This window comes from Pezoporus occidentalis, unplaced genomic scaffold (assembly GCF_034315485.1).
Source record: "Pezoporus occidentalis ecotype Australia unplaced genomic scaffold, CSIRO_AGI_Poc_V1 ctg81, whole genome shotgun sequence".
Classification (NCBI taxonomy): domain Eukaryota; kingdom Metazoa; phylum Chordata; class Aves; order Psittaciformes; family Psittacidae; genus Pezoporus; species Pezoporus occidentalis.
In genome coordinates, this window is record NW_026916170.1 from 7791713 (window position 1) to 7812583 (window position 20871).

Here is a 20871-nt window from a genome sequence, read left to right on the forward strand (position 1 = left end):
CTTGAGGGCAAGCACTGTCAGCGTTTTCTCTGCTTAAAACCAGATCTGCTGGAACCACGAAAGGGAAAATATGTGGAAGACAATAAATCTAAGGGCTAGTCACCATCCTCTACAAGAGGTTACATACTGCAGCTCGTGTCATCTGCAGAACTGGAACACGGCCCACTGTAACGACACATTTATCTAGAAGACAAAGTTTATGTATTTTATGTGTTGTACTTGCTGTAAATGTATTACTTTTTTTTTTTTTTACAGTTGAAAATATAAATACAAGAACATTAAATAAATTTACAAGAAACAGTGCAAAGGCAATTAGCCAAATAGTCAAAGCATTCACAGAAATGCATTCCAGCTACTAGCATGCCAGGACAGTCTTTTATTAACATGCAGTTAAAACCTTGTGGGTAAACAGAACAAATACTTAAAATTCTCACTTTAAAAGTCTATTCAGAGTAGTCCTGGACACAGGAGACCAAAAGAACCTGTGCATTGCATACAGAACCACAAGAGGGCTTGAGTACTGAAGAGATTCAATTGCTGAGCTACAACCAAGCCCCAGGTAGGAGGCATCTATCTGATGCTTTTTGTGAGTAAGAGAACTTCCAGGGCTCCCTACCGAGTCTTCTGGGAAAACAAAGCCCTTTCTCGCCTCCACTGTGCATCTCCCTCAAAAAATCTCCTTTACAGGGTCTGGTACTCTGCAGTGTGGCCCCAGTTTGTTCTAGCTGTTGCTCCAGGAGCAGCTAACCTTTGCCCAAGAATACAAGTGTCCACAGCTGCGCACCTGCGTGAGAATGAAGAGGTACAACTACGGCTCAGGCTAATTTTTGTTCAGGAAGAGTCTTCACAATGTTGTATGGGGCTTTCAGCTGTTGTGCATGAAGAGCCAAAATCCAGCTTTTTCAGACAAATAATCACAAAAGGGAACCAGGCAAGGGCCACAGTACAAGCAGAAATACTCACTAGCATAGCTCAAGAGCTGCCCCTTTAAAAACAGCCACACAATGGAACAAACAATTTCATGGCTACTAAATATAGCAGCTAGCATTTACCCTCTGTGTATTTTTTTCTTCTAAAAAAAAACCACTTCTCTACTTTATCATTGCAAATGAGAAATGGCAGCGAGTTTAATCTCTGGAACCACACTTAAGGTAGATTACTGACCCTGCTGAAAACAACACTAAAGTTCCCATTGACTTACTCAAGCCACTAACATAACTGAATTGTACTTAATAACCTACTATTTATCACTCCCTCATTCATGGCACTTGGATGATATCCAGTTTCTGTCCCTCTGTGGTGTACTGAGAGGTTGCTAAAGGTTCAAGACCAATACAGTTTGTATTTACAGTTCTGTATCTAGTAAATATATTTAAACCACTGTAAGTGATTTCACTTCCTAAAGAAATCAACTTCTGTCTCATTCTATGTTAATAATCTCAATTAAAGAAGAATTCAAACTTACAATAAAAGTTAAAACAAAATACCAATTATTTTTCTATACAGAGGAATATTTAAATTTATATTACAAGAAATAAATATAAAAGTAACACTAAGATGCTTAGTTTGGGTTTTTTCTGTTTATGTACATCACTACAGAGTTTGCTTCTACAACGTACAAAAAGTTGAAGGTTGTATGGCTAACATTTTTAGAGCTAACATCATTTCTACAGACAAGCTGTAACTTCCTACATTTCTATAATTCTACTATGCATTATATCAGATAAATTTAGTTGTAATAAAAAAGTCTAATCAAAACTTTCTTTTAAATGTAAAAAAAGACCTCAAAATAAACCTCTAATGAAGAATCATAATGGAAATGTGCCAGCTGTAATTTGACATCCACAGTAACTTGTCAAAATAGTAGCTTCCTTTTTTCTTCTCCTTTTTTTTTTTTTTTTTATAATTGTCCTTGTCAATTCAATGCATGGCTGCCTTGAAGTTCCAGTACTATACGTTAAATAAAATCAGTTCTTGGTCTGCTCACATTATGTAAAACTGTTAAAGTAAATCTCTACTTCACACTGTAAACCAATATGCTGTTTAAAAGGAAATCACATTTTCTCGATAAAAGTTAGGCTTCCCCTCTTTGAAGTCCTTCTGAGTGAGATGTGGCTTTTCTGGCTGCCTGTATCATCCTTTTCTTGCAGTACAAGTTGTTTGCCTGAAAAGTCATGGAGACACAAATCACCATTCTGTACACTGAAAGAAACACCATTCTTCTCACTGGCAAGATGGCCTGTTGAAACAGAAAAAAAGTGCATCCCATCAGAAAGGTTCAGTCTCAAGTCTCCCACACTTTTTCAGTCATTGAAGGGAGTTCAGGCACTCTCATTTTATCCCTGCAACAATTTCAAAATGTGTATTTTTCTGTACATAATCTGCATATATTTCTTTTTGTGTGTAGAAGCCAGTGAGATTTGAGAGATGTTAATATATTTATGTACAACAGGATTCTGTATGCTCCAACCCTGGCAGTGTTCAAGGCCAGGTTGGACAAGGCCTTGGGTGATATGATTTAGTGTAAGGTGTCTCTACCCATGGCAGGGGGTTGGAACTAGATGATCCTAAGGTCCTTTCCAACCCTAATGATTCTATGATTCTATGATTTGAAGCAGCAAAGGTCACCGTTCTCAGAATGCAGACTTTGACTTGGAATAAACATCAGTAGATAAGGCGCAAAGTAGTTCTCATTCTAGTTTTGCTTTAACAAGCTAAGTTTAAAAGGTTTCTCAGGTTTGCCATGCATCTGAAACAAGCAAGTGTTGGAGAATACAAATACTTTTTTAAAAACTTGGAAAGGCACTCAACTTGCAGGTTTTATTTCTAGAGGACAATCAGAATATGGCCTTGTCAAATCATGGGTCTAAGCCATATATAGACTGAGAATCTTACACATTTAGGTGAATCTACAATGAACACGTATAATACCACTGGTGACTGAAGCCTATTAATGAAATGCTCCACAAATGCTCAGTTCACTAGATAGCAGTATTTCTTTTGGGAGGGGATAATTTTGTTAACCACTGAGAAATGAGTTCACAAACGCAGATGAAGAGCTGTCACTTTATCATTTATACCAGAAACAGAATTAAAAAAGTAAAACATTCAAGTTTGCTACTTGTATTAATATTCTCAACACTTAATATACAAATGTCAGAATGATTCAGTAGATTTCAATAAATCTACTGAAAAGACACAACAGTGAGGGTAGAAAAGGCTTGTGATTTATGGTTGTAGGAGGAGGAAACACATTGGTGATAAACCTCTAGGCAGTGAAAGATGACTCTCTCAGAACTCCTGGATTCAGTCCCATCAAAATGCCTCAAATATCCTGGAGCAGAATTCTGCTTTGGCTGTGTCCTGCCCTTTCTCACTATCTCAAGCTTCTGAACCCTTTCAGAAATGGCAGGCCACTGGATGCTCTTCAACTATGTCTTGTTGGGGTCACCAGAGGGAGAAGTATATGGTGACATTCCTCCCCTGCACTTAATTCCTCCTGCAGAAAGGATTCTCTGTTTGAGTGGCTAGACTGGACAGTTCTTCTCTATTCTGCTTGGGCCAGGGCCCCCAAGCGTGCAGGTTTGTATTGGTCTACCCAAATGCTTCCTCTAGAAACTAATCCTTTAGGTAGACTGCATACTTTCCAGAAGTTATCCTACTGATTTAAGCATATCAGCTCCAGGTTTCATCAAAGTCTTATTGAAAAACTTTTCTTTGTAATGAGAGATGGTATTTTTTAAGTGAGATGTGAATGTATATTTTTAGCTGATAAAGTTTACTACCAGTTTGAAAATGTAATGCATATAACAAATATCTCAGGATGGGAGTTTAAGGGAGTGGGTTTGTAGTGATGGTTGGCAAACAAAGATTACAAATTCCATGACAAACTACTGAGCTTCCACTGGACCCACTAAACAGACACAATGGCCCAACGGATTATGTGAAACATCTTAAATAAAAAGTCTAATATTAGTTATTAATTTAAAAGGCCACTTAGGCACAAATGTAAATAGGGCAAGCTGAAAAGAAGAGCTTTGTTAGACAGATCAGATAAAGACTGAAATGACAGAAAAACCCCGTATTTGCCAACACTGTTAATTGTGTCACTGTTAATACATAGTTGTTTAACTCCCTGCCTGGCCACAACTGTTTTATAAGGAAGGTTAAAAATAGCTGTCAGGGCAAAATTGGAGAAGGAAATAAGGCTATTCTGCAAACAAATTCAGGAAAGTGATTTCTGTTCCACAGTGAGGAAATAGCAGGTTCAGCCATGTGATACCTAATGGCATCTCCAAATGCCATTTCCTGAAGTGTTGCGATTTCTTTATGCAGCTAGTACATCCAAATGGACAGTAACCTATTAAGGGGGCAACAGATATGAACTCTATCGCTTTTACTCTGTACATCTGAGAGATTATCTGCTAAGATTATCCCATTTGTTATCTGCTGTCTTATGACAACATGTGTGAGGAAATGAGGACAACACAACCCCTGTGAGCATCTTCTACAACTTCATACTAAACAACCTAGCTGACAGCATGACTTCTTAGGTTCGACTCTTGATCAGGTGGGAAAAATACCCTATGCACACGGAAGTAATGACCTGTAAATTTTGCTCATATCTAGTTTTCTCAATAGACAAATAAACTACACCAATTTGCATGTGAAATTGATTGGAATGCTGCATGCACCTGCATTTCAACTTCTCAGGAACAGAGCAGACAGTAACAGTTCAGAGAACAGTACTGTGCTAGAATAGGAAGAAGCAAGGATTGAGAAAAAAACCTCGTTACTGTGCCTAGCTGGGGGGCAACTGTTATTGATTTTACAGGCTGGGAAATGGCACAGCAATGCCAGACTGACTGCACTAGGTATGAGCTCCCCATCCAAGTCACCTTGACCTTTCAGTGCCAGAAAACCTACTACATTGAGCTGTTTGCTTTCCACTGCTTTGGCAGAGTTCCTTTGTGATATGCATTTATATTTCACATTTTCCAAGGTTTTCAGGAAAAATGCAAGCAACTTTTCTAAAACAGTAAGCATCCCAGTATTTTAGGAAGGCTTTCGGCACAGCCTCTGGTACTTTAAAAGTAATAATGCCTCAACTTTTAGTACAAGATACTAGATTGAGAATTTGACTTCTGAAGAATTTTTTCCTACGACAAAGATATATTTGTTAGCCAAACACATCCATAAAAAAACCCACAGGGGGAGTAAAGAGCTACAGAGAAAATCAGCTTCAGTATTTACAGGCAACAATGAAGTAGCCCTCTCAGGAGTGCTCTCTTCACTGAGATGATTTTATAAGTTACAGTCTTCATTTTCTTTTATTTCTCTTGTAAGTAGCTCCCATGTGAGCAATCCATTCATTTTCTTCCTCATTTTATCTCCTACATGATTTTTTTCATACTTTTCAAGTCTATATTATTATCCTATATATTTCTTTCTTGTTCAGGCAATGTTTGTTTTAATGAGGCTTAAAATATGCACTGTTCTAAAACATATTGTCACATATTCAGGTCAAGCTTTAACAGCAGCTTCTGGTAAGTAATTTCTCTAATAATTAACTTTACCTACTATTTGATACATAAATCAAGAGTTCCCACTGAGTAGGACAAATGGATATTTAAAAACTTTGTTTATAGTTCCCTAAAACTGATGTGTAGTATTATTTGTGGAGACACCCTGAAATATTCTGACCCTCTACTTTTGAATAATATTTTGTCAGCACTTCACATCAGCATGAAAGAGCTTAAAACTTCTGTTTTAAGCCAAGTAAAAAACATGCTATTTTGCATTATACATACCATTTCCATTTGCATGCACTGCATAATCATTATTCATTAGGAGAGTTGTAGAGTTAGTGGAGTTGCTGTTTGACTGTAAGGAATTGGAAGAACTGGATACTCCTTGATTTACAGTCTGCTTCTTTAAACCATTAGTAGCAGTTCTACTCCAGTCTACAATAGATACATGTTACAGAAAATAGCACAACTCATACAAGCAACATATAAAAAAATAGTTAATAATGTAACTGAATTAAAATAAAAATAAGGCTTTTCCCACTCTCCTCACAGTATTCTAGACAGAATAATATTGTAAGAATTTTATGATTCTTGACGTTTAGAATTATTTAAATCTAGTTCCCTTTTCTCTTGTCCCTTTTTTAATACAAGCAGCCAACTGTAACAGTTTTATGACTGCAGACCAGATCAGAAGAATAACTAAAGTACAGTTGTCCCTCTAAGTTAAAGTGTATAAAACATATACAGCTTTATGGAGAAGTCAACTACTGATTAACAAAATAGCATAAAATCATTTACAGTTTTTTTGGTTTAAACTATGTGGAAGTCACTGGTAGAACTACAGTTGATTCAGAAGCTGTAACAAATTTCATGGCTTCTAATTGATCAAGTCTTCTGCAAAGCCATGCCTTTATAGTACAGAGGAAGAGATCAGCTCCAGTTAACAGGTTAATGCAACAGCATGTAAGCATGTAAGAACTGCATCAGCCACCACTTTCAAAAAGAAGAATTTTGGAGCTTTAGTATACCTTGGGTAATAAATTAGAAATGCAACTGCAGTAACATGATTCATTTTTTTCTTTAAGAAAAGTATTACAAGATACTAGGAACTTAACAGAGTGTAAGCATTCAGGAGTATTCATATTTACCAGAGTTTTCAGCCAGCCTGAATTTCCCACAACAGAGGTATCTTCTCCATTGTTTACGGACATTCTCCTTTGTTACACAATAGAAGATAAAAATGAAGAACCCTGCAAAACAATAACATTAGAGAATGTTGCAAAATTTACTTTTACTGCTTCTTAGTGAACAATGTTTTGGTTTTCTTTCACTGCTTTTAAATTTGTAATCAAAAGTAATGACACCTTTCTTTGGTGAGAAAGTTTACAGCTCTCTAAACTGAAGGGTACTTTTTCATTAAATAGATGAGAGGAATCATACACACAAATGTAGGAACAACAAATGTAACCAAATCCACAAAGTGCATAAAGTTTCCTTCTATCAAATAAGAAGGAAAAAATTCCGTGGATCCTGAAATTTACTTAACTGTTTTGGAAAAAAATTCTAAGCAATGTCAACAAGAGGATATGATATGACACTGTCAGGCTATGCAGCTGTTAGCACATGGTGTGACACTGTCCCATTTTTTATGAGCAGTTAACCTGTTATCACCAAGTGTAGCAGAACCAGTAACTACAAAGAAAACAACTTGTATCTAAAATAATTAGTACACTCATTGCCAGAAATTCAGAGCCAAATATTTTCTAGAAGGGATGGGGCTCATCCCTATCTCTTGCCATCCCTGTCTCTTGCCAGTGCCACATTACAGACTCGTCGTCTGCTTCTCATTCACTTCTACCTGACACAAGGTGGGTCCTAACCTTCTCTGATAAAAAGTCCATTGTCATCTTTGCCCTGTAAGGAAAAGTGGCGCTTGGTCTTTGCACAATTTTTCAGCTGCAGTGTGTCCCTGAGAACAGATGTGTTGAGTTTACAATTAATAGAAGATAATATGAGGAAAAGCTAAATGATCAGACTGCTGCTACAGACATGTATGTTATATTTACTGGCTTTTAAGGCCACTTAAGTGTGTAAAATCCCACTAGAAGAGATTATTTACGTCATCCTTTGCTTCAGTATCTTTCCCAACTTTGGCTTTTGGGATGAATTTTTGACTGTAACTAGGTGTTGCTCTATAAAGATGGTTCTACACCATTTTCAAATATAGTTTTGAAACACTGCCATTAGCTCAATTAAAGTCAATACAATTTATGTACCCTTATTACTTCTAATACAAAAATTTGCCCAGCACCTAACTTAAAACTGGGTAGAAGGGCAACTTAACTTCACACAGTGAATTACTCTGACCACATAACATCTAGTCTTGTGTTAGTTCAACACAATCCCATGAGAGACCTAGGAAGATGTGGGTTCAACCCCTCAGGTTACCAAAGAGGTACTCAAAAGATCAACATAGTAATAGGGGAGAGGTATATACACTGAACCGCAATGTTCTTTGTTTTAGTCTCTCTGGGAAATCAGCCAGCCAGTCATCTAAAGTGCCATTTAAACAGAAGTTTGAATCCAAACTTCAGCAGGGCAATTCAGGTATACTTTGATAACTGCAGGCACCTATGGCACCTTCTGTTTATGTGAAAGCTTTTGCAGCCTTTGAAACTCTATGTCCACTATCATCCTGGCCTTTGCAAAGCTGCGTCCCTTCATATCTACTTCCTTTATGTTCTTATGTACTAAAGGCCATGCTTAACAGTTAGACCACTAACTTTAAGATGTTGAAGGGCTTGCCTGTCTCAGTGGTCCTTTGTTGAATGTTACACCTCAATCCTATGCCTTAGGGTAAGTGGAGAAATGATACAGTTTTCACTACATTAATTGCATTATTATGTGAACACTTACAGCAACTATTTGCAATTGATCTGTTGACCAGAGAAATACAGTAACTTCCACTGGATTCTGGTTTGCATACATTTTTAAAATTATAATATTTATAAATACATTATACCTATAAATAGTAGCTAGCTTTCCTGTACCTTTCTGAAACATAACTGTAATTTAAATTACAGTAAAGCAGTATCATCTCTAATTTAATTAACATGTTACAGCATGTATCAAAATTACTCTATTGCTAAATCAAGAAAATGCCACTTCCAGATGCTTTATTCATTACATTGTATGCAACGAGCTGTCACATGAAGGATAAACTTACCTTGCAAAGTGTTGAAAATGGTAAAGAGGTAAGTAAATACATCATTTACTGTGAAGAAGGCAAATCCCCAAGTAATTCCCAACAGGAATGTGAGGCCGGCAACACTCCTAAGGTCTTGAATACTGGTTTTTCTTTGAGCTCCAAGCTGTTTTTTCTTTTTGATACGACACAACTGGATCAGCACAACAATGAACATGCTGATATTGATCAGGAATATCACACAAAAGTATCCCACAGCAGTAATATAGAAGACAATTCTGTTTTTAATCCAACAGCTAGAACACAAGAACAGTCTGTCAATCATTATCAGATACCGAGATAGAGTAAAATGAACATGAGATAAAGGTGTAGTTTGTTGCAATGCGCACTATTATGCCTCTTTAGTAGAAAGTACTTTTTTGGCCAAAAGGTAAGAACTTTCATATAAGCCATCATCACAAAACACATGATATACTGTAGAGCTATATAATTTCAAAATTCTCCCATTGTTTCCTTCCCTTCCCAATCCTTAAAGAAAAGCCATTTTGTAGGACATCTCTCCCACCCATCTCCCCCCAAAGCACCCCCCTTTAACTCACAATTCATCAGGCCTGTTTATTGAAACTTTTCCAGTGGTTATAAGTCCATAATTATCTGGTGACACTGCCAACACGATGGACACAACTACTGCTGGTAACCCTTAAAGATTATGAGATTATAAAAGTAAAAATCATGAGAAAGACAGTAGTATGAGCACATGAAATGATTCTATTTTTCTGTGAAATGTACAATTTGTTTCTGAAATTTGTCTGTTGAATTCTGTTGACTGCTAGCTGTCTAAAGCATCTAAAACCTGAACATGCAAACTGTTCAGGAGCATAACTTGCAAAGAAACAAGAGTTCTTCTCCACAGTTAGCTCCAAACCTTTCTGAATAAGGCAGCAAATACCATCACTCAATAAACTGATTTGATACCTGATTTTCTTTCTTACATCTGCTTTAATAAAACAGTTCTATTGATTTTAGTGCCTTCACTCATGTTTACTCAAGTGGCCAAAGAGGATAATCAGGTCTAGAATCTTTTTACCCAGTTAGATCTTCTCTGATGGCTTTTTGTTAGCAACAGTGCTATCCCAGAAATAGAATATATGTATACACTTATTATTTTCAAGACGCAACTGACGCCATCTGTTTGGTAAGTGGAAACAGAAGCACGCATGTTCAAAATTGGTTCTGTTGTACTTGCACAAGGAAAATTCATTATCAGTTTGCATCGCAGCAGCCTCAGTTCTGCAGTTAGGAAGGAGTTTCCTACCTCAGAAAGGTGGAATGTATAGGGTCAGATTTACTGATAATAAATACCTGGTCACTGCAAGGTTGTAACACTGACTACTTCATTTTCATTTCTAGCCTGTGTCACATTCACTGAAATACTTGCTAAGAGAAAAGGAAAAATAAAACCTACATACCCCAACCAACGACGCAAAATTTAAGAATGTATTTCCGCACGTAGGTATTAAAGACTTTCACCAGGGCCAGATACATGTGGAAAGCTTCTAGGCCCATCCAGGTGAAGGAAACCAAGAGGAAGTAGTGAAGAAATACTGCAACTGCAATGCACAGGCGTCGTGTATCATACAGTGCAATCCATGAGTCAAGGAGGAAAACTAAGTTGAGTAGAAGTAATGCAGCACAGAGCTGAATAAGGATTTTGGAGGGGTAGTCTCTCCGGATTTTCCTAAAAAAGGCAAATTAGTGAGATTATATCAATTGTCTATGGATTTCTGGCTTACTTCCTCTCTTGTGGTCCTTAGTGCACAAATACCAAGGAAAAAAATACATATTTTCATTCATATATAATGCTTCATATATGAATAAAGTTTGTTATAATAAGGCTACATAAATACAGCTATTAACCTGAATTCTTGGAGTTTAGTACTATGTTGTTTTTTTTTTGTTTTACACTGTATATTGGACTTCTTGTTACAGTTCTTCCAAAAACGAAAATGTGATTATTCTTTATTGCTGAACTGGATTAGGCTTTTGACTGGGCTTCTAAAGCCTTGACATAGACAAGCAAGTCCTTGATGAGAGGATAATGAGAGACTAAACATGTGCTGAGTAACTTTGAGGACAGTTTCTGAAACATAGGATGGAGGATTCAATAGTTAAGGCTCAAATGTAAGAGAAAAGTTTTAAAAACAACAAAGAATACAAATGTATTTAAAAATTCTATCACCCTGCTCTGTTCTATACATGTTCTGTTTTGAACACATTCCTTCATCCTTCTATTATGATAACCCATTACAAAGTATTTAAGAGTGCTGCTTCTTCACTTCTGGCTGTATAAAGCCTCACGATTAATTAACTTGTGCACAACATTAACATTCCTGAAGACTGAATCAACACCTTCCTGGTAAACTGGACAAATCTGTGTATTATTAGCCGAGATAGAATCCATATTATTGGAAAGGACTTTGGAGTGAAGACTACAAGCAATCATAATTGAAGAATAATGGGAGCTCAGTTGAACAGGTACTTACTCAAAGGCTATGTAGGTCACAAGAGTAATAGAAAGAAAAATTGCAGAGAGGCCACAGCCTATGTAGGATATAAAAGTCAGTACCAATTCTTGTGTGGGATTCAAAGGAGTATTTCCATACAAGTTCTAAAATGGAAACAGAAGTCAATTTCAGATAAAATGTTTATTAAATGGAAAAAGATAAAAAAAAAAAACAAAATACACCTTTTCCTCTGCTGTTAAATACCAAAGGAAACAGTTCTTTCCATCATGAATCATTCTTAAAACCCAGAAAAGCCAGTCTAGTCCTGCAAGGAGTAGGGAGTTGGACTCAATAATCCTTATGGCTCCCTTACAACTGGAAAATATTGTATGATTTTAATTGTGAAGTCCCATTTGATTAAAAACCTGTTTTAAATTTTATTTATCCTAATTTTCTATTTCCTACAGTATAAACAATTGCCTAAGTGTAAAAGCTGCAGTTTAATAAGCACTTAAGGAATTTTTTACTACAGCGGAACTCATGGGCCACCATTCAACAGGCAGCTTAAGCATGTGACTAAATGAATGGCCATATGTACTAACACTGAAGTAAATAAATCTGAGTAGTATTTCATAGGTGGTATGTGCTTACTGAAAACTCATTTGCTTAACACATGCTTAAGTATGTTCTCGGATTAGGGTAATTTTTAATATAATTTATTAAAATAATTTTAAAAATAATTACCATCAAAACTGCAAAGCTTGTGAGGTGGTTGCACGAACAGACTGTTTCATTTACTCTACTTTCTTTAACTATGCAACCTTCATATGACCAGCCTCCATGTCCACCTGTGAAAGAAAACAGCTTTGTCATTCATAAAAACTTCTACTTATATTAACATGAGTGACATGCTGAGAAAGTTGGGGCTGTTCAGCCTGGAGAAGAGAAGGCTGCGTGGAGACCTCATAGCAGCCTTCCAGTATCTAAACGGGGCCTATAAGGATGCTGGGGAGGGACTCTTCATTACGGATTGTAGTGATAGGACAAGGGGTAACGAGTTGAACAGGGGAAGTTTAGGTTAGATATAAGTAAGAAGTCCTTTACTGTGAGGGTGGTGAGGCACTGGAATGGGTTGCCCAATGAAGTTGTGAATGACCCATCCCTGGCTGTGTTCAAGGCCAGGTTGGAGAGAGCCTTGGGCGACATGGTTTAGTGTGAGATGTCCCTGCCCATGGCAGGGGGGTTGGAACTTGATGATGATCTTAAAGTCCTTTCCAACCCTACCTATTCTATGATTCTATAACATAGCTAAACCGGCATGATATCTTAGGTTATATGAGGTACTTACCATTTTTATTAAAGTCCCAAAAAACACATCTAACTGTTGAATTATCCTGTTCAGGAGGTAAAAAAAAAAAAATAAAAAATGAAAAAGAAAATTTTACTAAACTATGAGTTTATGATCAAGTAATTATCTACAAAACGCAGGCAAGAATAAATACAGTATACAGCACAAAGAATGGATTAATATTGCAATATGCTTGTGAAAATATGCTTGTCTGAAGTCAGCGTACAGGAGCTAGCACTCATGTTTATGCTAAGATTCTGTTCCTGGTAGAACATTATGAATGCATGCTCTTTCACTGCCTTCCCACACTATACAAATTCTTGGGATTTCTCATCCTTGGTGATTTTGAAAGTATGGAGAACATGACCACAAAGACAAGGAAAATCTTTTTCATTTGCAAACGTTTGATCCCTTTATAGTACCATGATGTTAAAGGTTTACAAGAGGATTTCCTCTACACACATGAAAATCCTAAAAATAGTAGCAGTAATGCACTATACTGCTATGAATACTAATACTTTTACAGTTATATCTCAAAATAGAATAATATATCAAGATAAGTAAAGACCACACTACATTTTAAGATATGGGATAGAAGATTTTAATCTTTGTTGCTTATTTAGGAAAGAGATGCTGTAGATGAGCCCTAATACTTGCAGATGACACAATCCTGTGTTCTAGTTCAAGGACCAACATTCCCCCTCAGAAAAAATACTTGTGTTGCTGTCCGGCTGTGACGCACCTACAAATGTCATGATTGCAGCATCTGCATAGCAACACCCACTGTCAGGTTTTCATCTAGAAGGTTTTATTCTTTGAAGAATACGATAGAAGAGCAAGTAGAAAAGATAAAAACATAAAAACTGAATGGGTAAGTTAGAGAGTGACATCTGAAACCACAGGGGAAAAAAAATATATATACCAGTGATAAATAAACAAAGATGAGTGATTTGGAAAGTGCAAATGGAGATGAAAAGCCCACACTAGTAAAGCAGAATGAACAGATCTGTATTCTTAATACAGTGTTTTGTCTACAACAATTCTATTGGAGGCAACAAAGTTGTATGTCAAAATGTAGATCATACCTGATTAGGTTTGATATTCTGTAATACGACAGTAACATTTGCCTTTAAGTTGCTAATTGTGAGGTTAGAAACACTCGATGATATAACACTGCTGATTAAAGATGCATTCTTCAAGGACAGATCCTGGAACAACAAAAGAATAAGATTTAAAAATCATAAATGAAACAGTACTACAGTATAGCACCTACAAGCTCAGGTATTATCCAGAGCAGGCACTGGAGAAAAACAATTACATTTTAAATCAGGAAGCTTGGTAATGTGCTTTGTGGTAATAAAGTTCATTTACATTTTATTTTGCTCTAGGCTTGAGTTTAAAACCCATATGAATAGAGGATCAAAAAGATACCTGGAACACAGTGGTCTTCTTAAAGAGGTTGAATATAATTCTAGAAGCCAAGTTCAACTCATCATGGGGTAAACTGGTCAGCAATGATGAAGGAAGTGTAATTGATCCGAGATTATTTACATCATTAATTGCATTACTGCCTAGAGAAATCTGAAAAATAAATGCAAGGATTATGCTTCATTTCCATCCCTAAATTAAAAATAAACTATGACTTACTTTCAGTTTAGAACTTTGAAATGCTTATCTCTTTTATCATTGTCAGGAACTCACTACTGCTGTCTCATTCCTCTCCTGCTGCCATGAATAAATAGCACCCGCAGGCTTGAAAAGGATGCAACTCATTTCAGGTCTGCCTACCACCGAAAATACTCTGGCTTTACTCCATTTTCTTACAGGAAGAGAACACATTGCTGTGATGGATAATATTGATTTGAAAAAGGTGAAGAGCAACAACCTAGGTAAGTCTCCTGTGTAAGGAGATTAATATTTAAGCCTGAAAGGCAAAGAATTTTATATATACCCCATATGAAGTATGTCAGAATTCAGAAAAACTTTAAATAGTTATTATTTGTCAATAGGTTTTTAAATATAGTAGGTTAAGCAGAATCTAAGAACATAAATCCTAACTTTATGATCATCTGGCAAAAATAACAAAAATGAACTGGATAATCTACAATTCGTGTATCTCAAGAGCTCACTGGCAGAATATTATCAGAAAAAAATCTGAACTTTCAACCAGTTTTCTGTGCTGTACTTACAGAACAGAGAGCTTTGTTTAGTACAAAGTCTCTAACATTTTCTTGTTGTACATTAGTCACTTTACATACAAATATCATCATTTCAGAGTTCCTGAGAGATGTGTAACATCAGCAAAACTGAAGAAGTAAGTTATCTGTGTATTCAAACAATGGCTGTAATAGAAATATCACTGTGTGCTCCTCACAGTGCCTTAACAATGTGGTTTAACTTCTGTTCTTAATTATTCTGTTCTGTTCAATAAACATTTTTGAACATGCACCCCTTAAAAATTTTTTAGCCATGCACCCCAAAATGTATCTATCCATTTATAAGTTATATGCATACACTACTGTACTAATTATGCATATTATAAAACATACACAAAAATAGAAATTGAAAAAGGATGATATGAAGATTAAACATTCTTTTTAAATATATATTTTTTATTTATTAATCATGTAAAAAATATTTGTATCTTTTTGCACCCCAATATTTCTTGCACCCCAATGGACACAACCAGAGGTACTCACACCCCATTTTGGAGATCACTGGTTTAGAAAGCCACCAAAGAAATCCTGAATCGATTCCACAAAAGCATTCCTGTTGCTGTGATTTGAACTAAGTAATACTTGTTGGAAAGTCTCTGCATTTCATTGCCAGTGCCAGAAGTTTTCCAAAAAATCATTAGCAAATTATCTGGTTTTCAGCACTAGCACCTCCCAGTCACCTCAGATTCATGCAGCACATATTGCAAAGAATATATCAAAGAACTCAAATGTTATCATACCATTTTCAGTGTCACAGAACAGTTCCAGCGCTACTTATGGCTCATGCTACGTTAAGCTATTTCCTTCTCTTAAGGACAGGATGTGCCAAAATCTATTCAGAACTTTCCATCTTTCCTTGCTTAAGCCTCCAAGACTGGTATTGTCCAAATTATTATTTCCTCAAGCAGGAGGGAGATTTTGAGACAAAGTGGATCCAAACTTTCTAAGCACTTCTTGGCAAGACCAACTAGTCATGAGCGACAAAGGTACGAATGTCATTATGCGAGCAACGTAATAGTTCTTTCCTGGAACACTCTGCAATTAATCTCCTTCTAGCAGATGAAGCCATCTGGTAACACTCTGACAAATTTCAGCACTGTCAGGTGGGTGATGAGGTGACTCATGATTCAGGGTTTCTGAGGCAAAATTATTCTACCAAGCACTCTGTCCATTCCAGTGTTCTGGCTGTACCTCTCTAACAGTTTATTAGTCAAATGCCGGTCTGTTACTTATTTACACAATTGAATATGAAAGGAAAACTATGGAGGGCTTCAAAACCGAAGTATTTTTTTCTCTGGAACTAACATGAATTAAAGATCCTGAAATTATGACATAAACACAGAACAAACTCGCATTACATATAAATATAAAACCATAAATACTTTAAAATAAATGAGATTTTGTAACCATTTAAAATTATCAGTGTTTAACCTGGAGATCAGCTGAGTCCTGGACAGCAAAAGACATTTGGTTGGAGCGGATGCTGGTGGTTTTGACAACTGCTAGAGCCAAGGAAGGGGAGGCAAAATCAGCAGATGTTCCTGAGAAGTTCAGCTTTAAACCAATATAATCCACCAGTTTTATAATCCTGTTAAGAAAAGAAATACTTAGTATCACCAAGTACATACACCCAACATTTTCAGGCAAGATGTAGCTTTGGAGCAGCAATTGAAGCATAGTGTAAAATACAACTGACTCTGCTCACTTATATGGTATTAACACAAAAAATTATACTGTTTTCCATGATATTATATTAGATAATATTATGCTATAATCCTATTCTATTCTATCTGGTAACACTAGAATGGTGCTCCTTCCATTTTGAACAAGAAACATTGTTTTGCATTATGATTATTAAAAAATTAATATTAAAAAATTAATATTAAAAAATTAATATTAAAAAATTAATATTGCTGACACCCATTTATCAAGACAGTCAATACAACACACATTTATCTATTGCCACAATGACCTACCTGTTAGATATTCGGGGTGGTAACGGTTCAGAAGCAGTCAGGACTTTGCTAACCTCACTAACCATCCTTTCTACATCTTTTGGCTCTACTTTTCCATCTGCTAAATCACTTTCTATTTTGGACACAATTTGCTCAGCTGTGGTAATATTAATGGTGGTATATACAGAAGTTGTGTATGTGGTAGCCAACAGTGTCTTTCCTGTGACAGAAGAAAAGTTGTGCATTTATTTAAACATTATATTCAACAAATTAAGTCGTTTGAGAAGCAGAAAAAAATATGCAGTTCTCTTGACCAACAAATCTTATCACGGCTTGAAAGGTCTCTCAACGTGTTATGTGAAACAGAACCCCCTTTTCTCACTATGAGCTACTTTGCAGATAGCAATACCTCAAATCTTATGAAAACATAAAGCAAGGTTTCAAATGGCCAGCATTAATTCAACTTTTTATTGATTACAAAGTTCATCACATCAAGCCATTAGTGATGTTAAATATTCTATTATTGTGGACTTTTAGCTACTGGATGCCTGAAAGTAAAATAAAATCAAGGCAAGATCAGCAATTTAAAAAGAAACTTGTAAAGATGTGTACAGTCTTCACAGGAAAATACATAGCCATTAAGAATATTCCTAATCAGTAACACAATTTTAAGAATGATCCAACATTGATTTGTAATATTTTAAATACTAGCTTAGTAAAAAAATTATCTACCTGGCTCAGTGACTCAATATTTTCTACAAAAAGTACCTGTTGGGACTTAGCACAGTACCTGTTTATCACAGTTACAAACCAATTTGTGGAGTGAGGTATCACTCATCATGGCCAAAGACTTCTGAATGTATTTTAAAAAGTACAGACCTTACAAAAGTTGTCTCAGGTTTTTCACAGTAACTGGAAGGTCACAGATTGGGTATATAATCTTGTTTAATAAAATTTAAAAGCAAATTCGATATTTAACATTCAAATTAAATTACAAAAAATCATTTTACTTGTCATATTTACCTGTGCTCCCTTTAGGCAGGCTGCCATGGCCATCAGCAGTAGAATGATGATGAGAAGCTGAGACAGCATGGTTGACAGGACTAACAGTAGGGGTCAAAGTTATTGTGAAAGGAGTAAGGGGAAGAATAGGTGCTTTAGTAATGTTTTTGTAACTAGGAATAGGTTGGGTTGAATCTGTAGCAGGAGGTTGAATTTTTGCAACAGATTTGGTGGTAGTCTCAACAGGGGAAACTGTTACTGAAGGTCTGGGGGGAAGCTCAGAAGAGGATACTGCAGAATGTTTAGTGAAACCTACAGAAGGAGAAACAATTGTAATAGGCTTGCTAAGATACCCACCATCAGATTTAACTGAGAAAGCAGCATTAGTGACAGATTTTGCTGCAGGTGTGGAGATAGTGACAGATTTATTAGAAGCTATGGAAGTAAAAGTTTGCACAGTAGGCTGGGCAGGAGACTCAGAAAAAGAAAGTGTAGTAGGAACACTGGTGGAAGACACAGAAGTTTCAGTAGTGGATGTGGTAGAAGCTTCAGAGAGAGTATTTGTAGTGGGAGATGTGGAAAGAGTTCCAGAAGACATTTCTGTGAACGGTGGGAGCAGTGGTCTAATTGTAGGGCTTTGTTTGGTGGAAAGCATAGTGGGGGAAGTAAGAGTACTGGATTTGGGGGAAGTCTTTTTAGGGAGAGAAGGGAAATGGGGGAAAGGAACCCATATAGAATGAGATGGCACTTTTATAGTACTGCAAAAAAAAAAAAAAAAAAGAAGCACAGAAATGCATGTTAAATTTAACACTGTTTATATTTTAAAGAAAATAAGTTATCATACAGGGATATATATAAAAGATACAGACATAATAGCAATAATGCATATTTTAAAAGCAATTAGATTGGGTGTTTCATGATCTAGTAACAAATACGAATTCTGTGACGCTTTGAGAGTTCTTGCATTCTATTTTGATCTATTTGTTAACTAGCAAGCCCATAGATACTACTGCTGCCTTTGCTGCTTGTTCTGGAGGTGACCTGATGCTGAACACAAAAGCTATCTGCATCAAAAACAAGCAAAAAACCAGAAGAGAAGGGAAGGGAAGAGGGAAGAATTAGAAGGGAGCTATCTAGGAAAAAGCTTGTCAGTTTGTTCTTGTGGAGTCCTTCCTGGCTATTACACTGCATCATGGAAGTTGACTCTATTAATGCATTGGGAAATCCAGGAAATAAGCAAGTCAGATTTTGTATTTATACTTACTACATCTGTAATTCTTCAGCAGTCAAGGAACAATACTTCAGGGATGAACAGCAGCACTGGTCTGAGATGACAAAGAAGCATTAACCAAGTTTATCCTGAAGCATAAAAATTGCTAATTGCTAAATAATAAGTAGGATGTTCAAATAAGCATGTGATTTATTATGCAATTATGCAATTGCTAAATTATGCAATTTTTTTTCTGAAATGGCATTTACAAAACAGATCTCCACCAGTCAGAATATTGAAATACCCCCCGATTTTTGCTCAATGCCTCACAAGTACAGATCTCTTTTAACGCAAACAAACAAAAATGAAATGCTACATCTTTTGAAACAAATGGTATGAGTCACCACTTCATACTACCACAATATTATTAAGAAATCTTGGCTACTTTATAAACTTTTCAACATAGATCACCATTTCAGTAACACATTTATGTCCTCGAGTAATTTTACACATAATTCTTTCAAATTTTGCTATATTGATGTGGTAAAAAATTTTGTACTGATATTTCTATCTTCCCCCTCCCAGCCCCAAAATCAGATGGCTGCATTTTTTTATGTACTTCTCTTGTTCAGCAAAAAAATATTTTTCTATAAAAATAAGTAACAATCTTTTCCTTCAGCTTCTTGAAGGTCACATGTAAAGACAGAAAATTTAATCTGAAAGGCTCACTGTGATAAGACTGTGTTTAAAGCGTAACTTACCAAGTCGGCTTATTTCTGCTTTGTCTGTTAAACTGCTTGTATTCTCTCTCTCAGCCAGCTTCATTATGAAATTGCAGTATATACTATGATGAGAAGAAAACCCCTTAGACTCAAGAAACAGATCTGTTTCATCTTTATGATGCATAAAACTAACATAAAATACAAACTGAAAGCACATTAGCACAAATGCTAAGTCTGAAAGTACATTTTTCCTAGGCTTTTTCAGATTTGGGGATATTTTTAATGCACATAAAACACTATGCCAGGCTACAGGTAAGAGTAATACATCAGTTTGAGGCAGCTTCTTTTCTGTTTTCTCTACAGACAGTTTATTCTTAAATGAGGTCCTTCCTAATTAATATTAGCCATTAAAGAGTTGATTTGTAAAGATAATAACATAATCTCCACTGTTACTGTAAAAAACCTCCCGAGAGTTTTTAGGTATCATAGGTGGCTATTGTCAGTGTATATTAAATCTCCATTGCCTAGGGAAAGCCAGTATTTTCTCATTTGACTTTAGAGAGAACCTAAAGACCCATTTAGCATGTAACTACATATTTACAATTATGGTTCAATGACTTGAAACCCTGACTAAACTTCCATCTTTTTTCAGCTAACAAGAATGAAAATAGTACCCTATACTGCCAGCTTATGATATGAAAGTGCGATCTGACATACTGCCTATAATGGTCTCAGTGGTTTGGACTTTTCTTTCATCCTAACACAGGAAGATAAACCCCAAATTCAAGTATTTGGGGAAATGAAGTTCCACATTTTGTTTTAGAATATAGTATTTGCAAGCTGATCAGTTTAAAGGCCCAGCAATTTAGTGGTGAGTAGCAATTAAACTGACATATTATCTACATTTCAGGGTTTTCAGGATCACCTCTGTGGAGCAGCCTTGCCATTCTGGTACCACATGGCTTCCAACCTCTGAACTGGTTACTGTCTCAGGTTCCTACCCTGAGGATGACTGGTTTCCCAAGCCAAAGAACAGTAACTTGGGATGTCTGAAGCAATTCCATCATAAACATTGCATTGTCTTTACAAGCTATGGAAGTTTGGTGGTCCCAAATCCCATAGCTTTAGTGGTTAAAAGTTGCTATATAAGTCAGCTAATATAGAGATGCAGAAGAAATATG

General features: G+C 36.1%; 1 protein-coding gene across 1 annotated transcript in view; it reads right to left on the reverse strand.

The window, feature by feature from the left end:
• Positions 1 to 204: 204 nt before the first annotated feature.
• ADGRG2 (adhesion G protein-coupled receptor G2) overlaps positions 205 to 20871 on the reverse strand; it is a 60677-nt gene continuing 40010 nt past the window's right edge. Inside the window, exons 13-28 of the mRNA XM_062603860.1 lie at positions 19730 to 19812; positions 19023 to 19083; positions 17780 to 18516; positions 16778 to 16976; positions 16233 to 16389; positions 14017 to 14166; positions 13671 to 13793; positions 12586 to 12631; positions 11982 to 12085; positions 11277 to 11401; positions 10203 to 10471; positions 9333 to 9432; positions 8755 to 9029; positions 6677 to 6778; positions 5811 to 5963; positions 205 to 2239 (exon numbers count right to left, since the gene is read on the reverse strand). Of these exons, the coding sequence (XP_062459844.1) occupies positions 2055 to 2239; positions 5811 to 5963; positions 6677 to 6778; positions 8755 to 9029; positions 9333 to 9432; positions 10203 to 10471; positions 11277 to 11401; positions 11982 to 12085; positions 12586 to 12631; positions 13671 to 13793; positions 14017 to 14166; positions 16233 to 16389; positions 16778 to 16976; positions 17780 to 18516; positions 19023 to 19083; positions 19730 to 19812 (2869 nt within the window). The 3' untranslated portion in view covers positions 205 to 2054. The remainder of the gene's footprint in view (positions 2240 to 5810; positions 5964 to 6676; positions 6779 to 8754; positions 9030 to 9332; positions 9433 to 10202; positions 10472 to 11276; positions 11402 to 11981; positions 12086 to 12585; positions 12632 to 13670; positions 13794 to 14016; positions 14167 to 16232; positions 16390 to 16777; positions 16977 to 17779; positions 18517 to 19022; positions 19084 to 19729; positions 19813 to 20871) is intronic.